At 43.9% G+C, this 12,678-nt stretch overlaps 1 protein-coding gene across 1 annotated transcript in view; it reads left to right on the forward strand.

Annotated features, from left to right (window-relative positions):
* Positions 1-4,170: 4,170 nt before the first annotated feature.
* LOC144146158 (scoloptoxin SSD14-like) overlaps positions 4,171-12,678 on the forward strand; it is a 38,018-nt gene continuing 29,510 nt past the window's right edge. The window contains exons 1-2 of the mRNA XM_077678124.1: positions 4,171-4,381; positions 7,951-8,073. Coding sequence (XP_077534250.1) covers positions 4,224-4,381; positions 7,951-8,073 — 281 coding nt within the window. The 5' untranslated portion in view covers positions 4,171-4,223. The remainder of the gene's footprint in view (positions 4,382-7,950; positions 8,074-12,678) is intronic.

The following is a 12,678-nucleotide window of genomic DNA, read 5'->3' on the forward strand; positions in this document are numbered from 1 at the left end:
CAGCATGGCGGTGAGCTGGGCGCCAGTTCGTTAAGCGAACGCTCGCGCTTTTGGCGGCGAAATTTCAGACTTAGGGTTATCACCTCCCATCACGCCTGCTTTCAGATTTTAGTATTTAGCAGGTGGTGATGACTTCCCACTCACAGGATATATGCAGCCCCCAAGAATCTCTGAAAAGTAGTTTCACGGTTATAGCCTTAGCAACATTCATGGCGCGAAGTTCCATTTCGGAGCAAATTGGAAGTTTTTAAATATTCCCCAATATATGGTTCACACCCACCAAACCAATTGTAACGTTTTCACCCTGTGCCAGTGCTTAAATAGCGATGATGATGTTTGAAATTACACAACTTACGGGCCACAAAGGCCTCACAGGTGGTGCCAACGCACAGCGAAACTGCTGGTTCTTGATGACAGAAATTTCAGGAACACATTCCTACTATGATGTCAGGCTCAATATTGCTGGATATTTGATAATTACACCCTTGAGTGAAAGGCTCTAAACATTTTTTTTCCGCCAACTTTCTTTTTTTGCCGGCCTGTTGAGATATCAAACAGGTTTTTGAAGATATAAGTAACCCATAAAAATGTATAAAGACTGTTTTACAGATTTTTTCATAAAGCCATAGGAAGAATTTGATTTTTTTTAAAAAAATAACGCGTTTTTACGAATTTCTCTATAGCAATTGATTTAGTTTATCGATTGGATTTGTGTTCACTTACTAATGCTGCCCATACAAATATCCAAAAAATGTATTGGTTTTGTCCGAAAAAACATACAATGAGGCGAGCGAAATGTTCGTACAATTGCACACCCCACGAAGGTCAGTGAAGTTCAATTTTCGTGCGTTCAAATAGCGAGCCATCTCTTAGGACTATCTGTATCCACATGACTCCTGTACGAGTTAATGTTATTTATTACAAAACTGTGAGCGATGGTTACCCATGCCACCAACTACATAACAACCCCCGTAAGTAGAGAAACAGAGAGAGAGAGAGAGAGAGAGAGAGAGAGAGAGAGAGAGAGAGAGAGAGAGAGAGAGAGAGAGAGAGAAAGAAATAACTTTTATTGACATAAAGGAATAGGGCGCGGTCCTAAAAAAGGGTCACGCGGCCCTTAAAGTAGCGCCCCTAAGCAACGACTTCAGCTGCTCAGCTAACAAGCTCCTTCTAGAGCTGGGCTGTGAACAGCCCAACGCATCCATCCACTGGTGAGGGTAATTAATCTGAGTGAACGGGACTTCTGCACTACCCCACGTTTGGTGTTGCGCCGTAGCTTTTTTACCGCAGCGGCACGGGTAAGCAGACCTTCGAGCACACTATCTTGGTACAATTTGTTTCAGGATAGTTCCCAGACAGCCCCAGTTCCAGTCGTTTCACATAACCACACGCCTCCGATGGAAGCCCATCTATTGACCCCAACAGGGAGTTTATACTTGTATTACACGGTGAACTAATTATGACAAGTAGAAAATAACTCAACACGTGTTATGTCCATGGGTGTCAATTAGTATAGTCGCCCACCCGGGCGTCATCACCAGGTACTACCGTTAGTTATATATAATATATATATATATATATACAGGGTGTCCCAGCTATCATGCACCAAGATTTTAAAAAAGAGTAATGGCGTAACTCGAAGAAAACCTAATGGATAATGTTTGCAGTACTGTGGAGAAGCGGACCGCATTTTTTTCGTTAATGAGACTTAATTAATTAATTGTAATTAATTATCTAACTCGCGAAGTACTGCCCTAATCACTAAAGTGTCAATGAGGCAATTGTAGGTACCCACGAGGGGCATCTAACTGCGGTATTTTCAGCGACGAACTAATTACGTACACATTTATTCTGACTGATAAAGAAAACCCGCGAAATATGAAAAATACCACGTGACGGCGCGTCCGCGCGCATCGTAAACCAACGCCCTCAAACAGGCTGCCTCTGAGTTAGCCAGAATGAAATAAACAAAACAAAGAAAGAAGAAATCGCCACTGAGTTTGTGCCTTATCTGCACACGCGCCTTATCAAGGTGATGCGTTGTCTCTTCGGGTGGGTAACACTGGAAGCAGTTGCTTTCAATCAGCTTATTTGGGGACGCTGCTTTACAATGCGCGCGGATGCGCCGTCACGTGGTATTTTTCATATTTCGCGGGTTTTCTTTATCAGTCAGAATAAATGAGTACGCAATTAGTTCGTCGCTGAAAATAATGCAGTTAGATGCCCCTCGTCGATACCTACAAATGCCTCATTGACACTTCAGTGATTAGGACAGTAATTATCGAGTTAGATAATTAATTAGAAATAATTAGTTAAGCCTCATTAACGAAAAAATTAGTCACCGCTTCTCCACAGTACTGCAAACATTATCCAATAGGTTTTCTTCGAGTTACGCCATTACTCTTTTTTTAAAACTTGGTGCATGATAGCTGGGACACCCTGTATATATTTAACGTTAGAGTTCGCAGGTGGGGCTCTAGGCAGTCTTGGCCAAATACGTCTTCGGTTTTCCCCATATTAGCTGATTATTTGACTTCTTCCGCTTCTTAACTGACCCACCAATCTCCACTGGGAATTGCAGCTACTTAAAAGAAACCAAGCTTGCAAAACACATGACGCAAGTATATTAAGGGACACTACCACCTTATTTATCCCGAGTTAACTGAGTTATGCACCTCCGTGAATTGACAGTGTGTTTCCTTTTAGGGGAACCCGATACCACTTGCAGTGGGCTCGCGAACGATGTGTGTAATTACATATAAAATGTTCGATCGGCGTACGCAAACGAAATTGGGCACTAGCTTGACAACAATCTCTTCGGATACAGAAAAAACGGGCAATGAATACGCCAAGCATCGCCTATGTATGACCTCAGTTAAAAAAAAAAGATATTTTGATATCACTGGCGTCCTGGAAAAAAAGAGTAGGATTAATTTTATACTGTTGATGTGAATGCCCTGCCGCCGTGTTTTGTTTTGTGGTTTTTATCAATCCTACAGAAAGAGCTATTTGGTTATAGAGACGTCGGTCATACGCGTTGGAAGGCTTCTGCATTTCTATCATACATAAATCCATCAATCCACCGAGAGCGAATTTGTCCCCGCCTTAAAACAAGCCTTCAAAACAGGCTGCCTGACGTTATTCAGAAATATATATTCAAGCAGCTTTGTGTTTTAGGATAACCCCTACGATGACGCTTCAAATGGCCTCAAGACATGTGGCGACTTGGTTTGTCGTACTGCCATCTATTTCTGGGACATTCTACTTGTAATGTTTTCTTATCTTCATACATCAAAAAGTTACATTATCCTATACACATTAATTTCCATTTGATGAAAATATAAACCAAACACATAAGTAAAAATGCACAATTTCTAGGTTGGCAGCTTTCGAAATTCCTTCAGAAAATTACCTGCCGAATTATTGAAGTTACAAAACTGAGAAAGGGAGTTTTCAAAGAATTAACTAACGTGAAAGTGGGCGTTCCGGAATAGTCAACATTCGAGAGAGACAAAGAGAAAGAGAGAGAGAGAGAGAGATGTTATTTTGTCCGTCGAGATCAGGTATTGGGGGTGGAGGAGGCCCAGAGGGCCGCCGTGACCGCCAGGGCCCAGGAGGTGGTCAGGATATGGACGATCCCCCGGGTCCGCTCACCATATACTCCCAAAGGTGATGGGACGGAAGAGGGGGGAAAGGGTCAGCGGGGCACGCGCAGGAGGAATGGTAGTGAGTGCCCTACCGTACCTCAATTTCGAATCTTCGCGACCGCGAATACTCGGGAAGGAGGCAGGAGCGAATATTCGCACACCTCGTACTTGGAAACCCATGCGCTGTAGAAAGTTTACGCTCGCTCAAAATTCGTAAACATTCTGCCCTGTTCAATTAACAACCCCGCATAACAATTTCCAGTGCAACCTTCACGAGTACAGCTGTTCCATTTTGCGTCATCTTTCTTTTTGCCCGTCAAAGCACGTGTCAGTTGCCGAGAGCGCTTCAAATGGCATCAAAAGAAGCAAGAAAATAAACTTTAATTAGTCGAAACAGAAAACTGAAAGTCAATGAAACACACTCCTCTTATCCGATACCCCCGTGTAATGTACGCCGACTCGTTCGCAGGTGTTTGTTACCCGTTGGCATGCGGGCTCGTTGCCGGCCGACCTTATTTTGTCTTCTGCCCTGGCAGTGCTCGCACGGGGGGCTGTTACCACAACTGCAGGATAAATATGCCACAGCGAGCTTGGCTGCTGGCAGCCGGCTTCCTTGCATTTCTCTGTGCCCGTGTTCGAGGTGACTGTGCCTTGAAGCGCGAGCCTTCCACGTTGGGAAATTTTACCCGATGGGCCGTGTCGACGGAGGTAGGAATGTGCGCCACGGTGCCGGGGTGAGTATTGAACATATTGCTTGTTTCACAGACTTCTCGAACACAATTGCAGTGATTTTAAACGAGAATACAGACATTGCTGGTGTTTCATTCCGCGTTATGGTTATCTTTTAAATGCGTTCGTATAATGTATAGCAACCATTAATGTATTGCGTCGTTCGCGCAAGCTGGCAGTCCTTAACCAAATCGGACGTTCCGGGCAGCAGACCCTGTGAGATGTAAATGGGCAAGCATACGAAAATGAAGTTTCCGTTTATATGGTCCTAAGACAAGTCAGCTAAGACCACATGGTACAAAGGTTATGATTATAGTTATATTTAGTGGAAATTCAACATGTGTATTAGGAAATCACATGAAGTGTGTCCTTCAGGGAAGATATGTGCGTTCGATGGAAATACACAATGCTCCTTGGCGGTAACATAGTGCTGTTGAGTGTAACAATGACTTCACAAAGACATATTGCAAAAGCTTGCAGACACGACAGTACAACCAAAATTCCGATAGTCATGATTTGTTGCAGTGCTTATCAAATTGAGAACAATGTTTTGGCGTCAGTCTTCGGGTAAGACAAAAAAGTTCCCCTTATATTTAATTAGTGTTCCTGGTGGTCGGGTAGCGGTGGATCTTTGCTAAAATTATCTACCGTGATATTTTAAAGAGAATGGAACTAACCTTTATCGAAAGCTTCGCTCAGACCACGCGGCAAGGTTTGCGGCATGTTCCCAATTGGCGGTGCAAGTTTCAAAAGCAAATGATGCATCCGACAGGAGCGACCGCTTTTCGTGCCATTTTTTGCTAAAGTGAGACTTCAGGATAGTTTCCGTTACAACATAAAGGAGCCTTGCTATATCTTTTTTTATTATTTTAATAGCGCCCAACACCTTCGGCTCTGGCGCTATTAGCGAGACGCCTTATTCGGAGTTTTGCGCGCTTTCTTTATTTCCTAGAGGCTTACAACTTTGCAAAAATTACTTTGCAAACCAGGCCCTGAAAAGACGTCATAAATGGGCACACGCTGTCTAGTACTCTCTGTTCGTGCTTTCTTAAATATATTACAGTGAACCTTTATATAAGTAAGATTCCGTGAATTTGTCTTTGGGCTGGGCAAAACGCCTTGCGGCAAAGCAAAGGCTTTCGGGAATACTCCGAAGAATACGGCTGTATTTTTGTTTTGTCGAACATTTCTCAAAAATAATTATATGACAATTGGCCACTAAGACGACAGATGACTCTATCATTACTTTGAGCGTCATAGACATCTCGCGATTAGTTAGTTTACAGCGAAGTTGTAAACGGTTCAGAATTCCCGTCTGGTGTCATATACGGAAGGAGTGTGTTTACAGAAAACGGGTGCTACTCTTGTTTCATCAAACTTTACCAACTAAAGTTCCATATCCTTATACCGATTTCATCGTTTTCATTTTCAATTATTCACAATAAATCAGTTCGTAGCTTTCATCAAGATTCTATGTCACCTTCGGGTGGAGGGCTAAACAGCTTCACTATACATTCACAGATTAGAATAGCTAGTTCTCTTTACCTCTGAAATTTGCGTCACTGTAGTCTAAGTAACAACTATAGTCCACTGCAACAAAAGGAAAAAAACTACGCGATTGAATCATCTGTCCTGAGGCCCATTTGTTACCTCTGTGAAACGACGTGGCAGTCGTTGGCTGGAGCACTGAACTTACAACTGAAGTACATGCAACTGAACTTTTTCAGCGCTTCGCCTCTCCACTCGTCTATTGTTTCATCAATTCAGTACTTCTACATTAAATATAGGAGGTGCTCCCTTGTCGTTTTTATATGTTTGCGAAAGAAATAATTAACCGCGCAAAGAAACTTGTCTCGAGGCAGCGTTCGCTTTGCTTGACAAAGCAAGTCATGATGATGAGTCCCGCCGGAACAGATGAGTATGTTTTTACTGAGCTTTAACCAACGTCGAGGCATTCTTCACCCAAGAGAATGATGACGCACGGGGGAGTGGAATAAACTCAAATAGGGCCCCGCCCACAGCTGCCTAAACCTCCGAACAATGAGACATAGCCAGTAGCGACATAGCCAGTAGCCGCAGCGGATTGTGCCCCTTTTCTGGGGCAAATCAAAGCAGCCAATGCGGGCCACCGGAGCATCGGACAGTTTTTCATTCATTATTTTTCTCAATTAAAACGAGACCACAACCGCATCTGCGCGATTTCAACGTCCCGTACAGAGTTGTATTCCCCGGTCGGGTGGGGAGTGGGAGCCGGCATGCTTTTTAAATGCGAAAGCATTACGTAGCTATGTTGGTCGCAAATCCGGCGGTTGTGGCACACAAAATGGGCGCCGCATGGCACGCCAAATGGCCGACTGCTCAACGGATAAGAAGCACTTCAATGAATGCTCGAAATGACGCCGCAATTCGTAGAACAGCTCCAATAAAGAAGGCAACCAATTGAGTTGAAAGGAAAATGGGGTAAATTTTTGCTCAGGGTGGGATTCGAACCAGGCCGTTCCGGAATACGAGAAGAGCACGGAACCCCTGGGCAGTCCCAGCTCCATAACTCCACCTGACAAGAAGTGAACTTAGTCGAACGGTTGTGGACTTCGACTCAGAAACGTTTCTTAGAGATGTGCACTCAGTACTAAAGGAGAACTTTCAGCACGCTAATTACGAGAGGAGCAATTAGGTAATAAGCAATACACGTTCGGGCTAACAGCTTATATGTACGGATAATAAGGTACGTGGCACGGAAGCAAAGTCATATTAACCGAAGGAGGATGAAAATTTCGCGACAAAAAGGAAGGTAACTATTAAAAACTGAGATTGAGAGAGAAAGTATTTGCGTTTTGTGACAGTTTAAGTACGTACCACTGGACACGTGCCACTGTAAGCACCACATCCTCACAGTGCATAACATGAAAGGGCTGTCTTTCACGCGACATTTGTTCTGTAAACACCACTGGATGCGGCTACGCAGCGATGGACTCTGAACCGTCTACGTCAACACCAGCTGTGAAACAAGGCGGCGCACACAATACCGGCACATCCGTTCCACAATTTAACCAAAACGATTTCACATTCTCCACATAGTACGGGAGAGGTCAGGTGTCCTAACATTTCCCTTATATTTTGTTTTTGTTATAATAAACGGTTCTTGTTCCAGGAAGAGTCAGTCATTTTCTGCATCTTTTCTTTCTGTCATGCTTCAGTCTCACCACCTCTTCTCTACACAGCTTTCTATATCGGCAATTTGGTTCCGTAAAAACCAATATACAAGGAATTTTTCATTGGAAGGACACTGTATTTTTGTTTATGTACGTATGACCCGCCCCAGATATGCTCAAGCTTTTGTGGGGAGCTAAACAGCGTTGCCATGCCATACCACCAGTCGTAGTCATCTGAGAAGGCCTTGTGTATAAGGATTTATTGTTTTCGCCCTTTGTTATAGCAGAAGTACCTTTGCAACTGGCGCTGAAACCTTTCAAATAAAGAGGCGACATAAAAACTCCGGCGCCAAAAATTGCCCCGAGAACCAGCCGAGGTTTGCCAGAACAATCTTCGGCAGTGAAATTTGCAACTTTTTCAGAAACATCTATTCCAAAGGAGGCAACATGGCCGACGCAGCCGTGGCCACTCTGCTGTGCATGGGTGTCGTCCAACCCAAGGCGATGGGCATTGGGGGAGGATTCGTGGCTACCTCCTATCTGCGGTGCGTAGCAACATTCTGCTGCCAGTGCGGCCGTTCAATCCGAGCATATGCTTGGCACGCGGGGAGATCATGTACGGTGGTGTGCGTACACAAAGATGCAGCGAAGACGAATGCCGAGGGAGAATTGTAAAGTCTCAAACTACAGAGTAATTCTACTCTCTGTAACTGCGAAACTGACAACCCCGAGCACTGGTAGTCGATCTTTTGGACTCATAGCTGCGGCGGCAGTTCATGGTTACGCGGTTACCCACAGGGTGGTTTGTGGGTGCGCTCTAGGGGATTTGCCGTAATAGTGATGTCAATGGTATTACAGTAGACAATTTTATTAGTAGCCATCATAATAATAACAAAAATATTTATTGTCCTTGTAATAAATATGACACACAACACACACACTACATGAAAAAAAAAAGGAGCGCCTAAGATATCAAGGGCTCGCGGGCACTACCCAGCAGTGGTAAACAACATTAAGCTGAGGAGTAAAGCGCGAAAAAATTACACAAGGGACGAAGAAGGACAACAGATACAAACGCTACTTCCTACTGACATTTAAAAAATTAGCAGTGGCTTAGGTCGGCTACGCCAGGATGTTGTAGCGTGAGGTAACGTTCAGCTGGTTATTCTTAGCTTTCCTGGTTGTGTAGGATTAGCTTGATTATCATGCTTACTCCTGCTTCGATGACACACACACGGTATACGCATTGTGTGACAAATGTATATTTATCAGGCGGCTCCGGCACAGCGTCACTAGTTGCCAGTTGCCCCTTTCCCTGAAACGTCAGTAAACTTTTATTTGTAATGTTTTTCTTGCGTTTCCCAGTCTCTACTTACCTTATTTTTTCGCGCTCTGTGTACGTTTTCATGTATATGTACATGTATATGTATATGTATATGTATATGTATATGCATATGTCTATATATTTATATATAAATGACAGTCAAATCAAAATACAAACAAAGCTTGAAAATGCTGCTGTTCCCCAAGGGCAGCGGCGAAATGGCAAAGCAAACTTTAAACAATTACGAGATATTATAAAAACAGATGAAGTGGCCATGATTTACCAGATACGTTCTCGCCCAGACTTTATCTTGTCCTTGCGCCTATTCATAAAGCCACCTCCAAGAGATATGACGGTGGGATATATTTTTTGCCCTTTCTTTTTTGTTGAAATCGCAATAGTCGCTATGGAATCGCCCATAACGCTAACCTTGAAGCCTTAAATTTAGGCCTGCGTACTGGCGCATTTAAATACCAGCGCCTAATACCAATGTCGCACATTTTTTATATTTCTAACAAAACAGAAAAAATTACACAATCTCCTCGTGGGGAACCGTGTAGGTTCCATTGTGTTGCCGTTATGTTGTTTCATTTATCGGAGTACGAATGGGAACGTAGTGAGGACCCGTATGTAGAGACAGAGAAATGTAGAGAAATGTAGAGACAGCGAAGAGACCGACACCCGCGTTACCTGATCGAACACTTCCTGGTTCTCGTCTTTCTTTATTGCGTGCTCATGCTCCTACCCCGCTGCCCGCCATCTTCCGTCCTCTTCTCTGCTTTAGCTGCAAAGCGCGTGGCGCTTCCCGCCACAATTTTCCCGCAGGAAATTCAACATCCTCCTCTAAAGTTTTCAGTTGACGTTTCCGTTGACGTTCAGCTTCGCGTGCCTTCGTTGTATCGGTAGCTTCTTGACGTAGTTTGAATGAGTGAAAGACATAAGGCGCGTTCGTAGCACATGCTCCCGTCTCGGTTTCAAACTTTGTGCAATGACACAGTAGCACTGTAGGCATCTCTCTTGCTGAAGTTCCACAAATGCTCTGTGGCTTTGTGGGCAATACTCCTCGATTGGCTTACACTTACTTGGCAAAGCATTCTGACCCTCTCCTCGTATGATAGCCGAAAGCCTCCTTTTTATGTTTAAGTGAAACCATGTTCTGTTGTACTCGGAAACCACTGTAATCACTGCATACGGCTCCGTATATATTTGTAAATAAAGTTACTGTTACAAAATAAATCGGTTTGTAGCGCAGTGGGAAAAGCGCCACGTACCTCCTGTTGGGGCCAGAGAGTCGTGGGATCAAAACCGGGCGCCACCTAACTATTTCTTTTTATAGTGGACTGCGCTGAGATCAGCCCTGACGCTGACGGAGCTGAAGAGACGCGCATGCGCAGTAGAGTGCGGACGGCGGACAACGACAATGGAGGGAGGGACACAGCCTCAAGGATGAGATGCTTCGCATCTAAAATCCTACAACAGGCACATAAATACTACTAATAAATTAGATTATTTGGTCACCCTGAATAATTTGTTAGCTGTCACCTTATCGAATGTGTTAGCCACACTTTTGTTAAAAGTAAGCTTTAGTTAACGCTCAGTCACTGCAATATTGCTCTGACCACTGCAATTCCTTTTGGGATAGCTATACCGGATGTGTGCATTACAATCAGTATGTCATCGTACCGTCTGACCCCCGGCAATCATTCCGTTTGCTACATTGCGGAATCTTATAACAGATGAAAGGGAAATTTGACGCGCGGAGGATGAGATGGGACTTTTTTGGGTAGACGCTCTTTAATTCGTCTACAGCAGTACTCGCCTCCGCAACGAGTAGCAGTAGAAGCAATGTAGCGAGTTGGGCAGTCAGTACAAGTGCACCTTCGAAAAAAGCAGATCTGAGAGAGACAAAACTGCAGAACAAGCAGAGAAGATAATCACTGGGCAAATGGGACAGTGTGAGGTACCGGCCTGCCTTTCTGCAGGTGTCATCTGCTTTATTACTCTTTCTGCTTCCAAGACAAGGTACAGGGCTGCAGTTTCTTGCCAAGGGACTAAGAACGCCCCTTAACTGTTTTCCCCGACATATTTGTTCTTGTTTGTATATGTAAAACACGGAACTTGTCCACTGTACTGTCCTCAAAAACTGACCATGGAACTCACTCCCTTCGCATTGAGACGCGTTTGGTTGTGAAATGCAGGGCAAAAAAAAAGCATAGAGCAATATCCACGTTTTGGTGCTTTTTTGTTTACTTATTCGGTTTTACTTACTTTTTGCGTAATATTTTAAAACAACCTGATTTGCCTTTTCTTTTTTGTTATTTTCCGTATCAACACATTTAAAAAAAAACTGGCGCATTTGATTCCCCGTGCTATATCTCTGCTCCAAGGCACAGCTTATGTTGCAGGCCGGCAGACTTATTTTAATGCAGCTGGTAATATTAAACGTGGATCAAAATCTTTATACACCGACGTTCTCGATTTCCATCTACTTCAGAAAAACGATCGTGGAGAAGGGAGATCGAGGTCACTTGTGGTCAGCAGCAAACGGATTAGCCACTGAGGAGCTCCTGTGGTCACACTTGTCAAGTATTAACAATTTGCAGGTGTCGGATCTGTTAAACAAATTATGGAATGCAAAACGTTTACACACATCGGGTGTGGGCTTTCGCTGTTGCGCAGTGGAGCACTCCTGCAGCCTGATTGCTCCAATAAAGTCGCAGCTAGGGAAGGGCAAAGTCGTTTTATACAAACTGCTGGGAATGACATTTCGTTTGGTCAGCGTGCACTACGCTCGCGCTTCCAGCAGCAACAGACCATTGCTACATTGGTGATCATTCATTTCCCCTGTTGTTACATAGAGCGTGATAGTGTTCAATTGTCTGGAGGGGAAAGTGCGCGAGCGGGTACGAAGCTGATGGTACGTGAAAGAAAAAAAGGCCTGAATTGCACTGACTGTGCAATATCAACAGCGGAGGGTCGAACCGTTTCGGCATGAACCGGTAACCATTGTTTCTTTTTTCGGTTCGGTTCTGGTACGTTCGACACCCTGATATATATATATATATATATATATATATATATATATATATATATATATATATATATATATATATATATATATATATATATATATATATATATATATATATAAAATTTGCGCCATATAAACAAAATCGCGTTCATTTATGGGCCCCCGAAACAGCGCTACTCCTGTGGGCCTCACCTTCACTTTAGTCCTTGTTTCTTGCTGCGTGGTAGTCTTAAGATTGATTACGAATTCACCCAATCCTGCACTCTGTTTAGTGCCCATGTCACAAGAGGGTTTAGCCTCTTGCCTACGCAATAGTATTCCCCACACAAGCAAACGGCTCTGTGCCCCGTTGATGCCCTGGTGCCTCAGTTGTTACCCCGTGACGCTCAGGTAACTCCATGTTGCGAGATGACACCGCTTTCGTGGAAGTGACGCTGTGACTTGATTGTGCGATACTTGCGATGTATGTCTCAGTCGGTATGCGCAACTGATGTAGCACTGCGCCTGCAAATCAATGGAAGTATTCAACCAAATAGTTATAGCATATGTACGACAAGACGTACGGGCTGCGTCTTGTCGCACGACTCTCAGGTGTTCAAGTGAACGGCGGCGTGTTAAGCAAATGATTCAGCATGGCGTTGCGTCTTTGGTCTTTGAAATGCTCACGTGGTCTTCTCCTAGGGATGCGACATATTTATGCAGCATGACCCCTAGACCATCAGCGACACGTGTCAGGTTGTGTGGCGTTCATTCTTTTCATTGCTTCTCCCCTCAAATTTTCAGGATCATGTAATG

The sequence above is a fragment of the Haemaphysalis longicornis genome, unplaced genomic scaffold (genome assembly GCF_048455015.1).
Source record: "Haemaphysalis longicornis isolate Haplotype H1 unplaced genomic scaffold, Haemaphysalis longicornis Haplotype H1 scaffold_7, whole genome shotgun sequence".
Lineage (NCBI taxonomy): Eukaryota > Metazoa > Arthropoda > Arachnida > Ixodida > Ixodidae > Haemaphysalis > Haemaphysalis longicornis.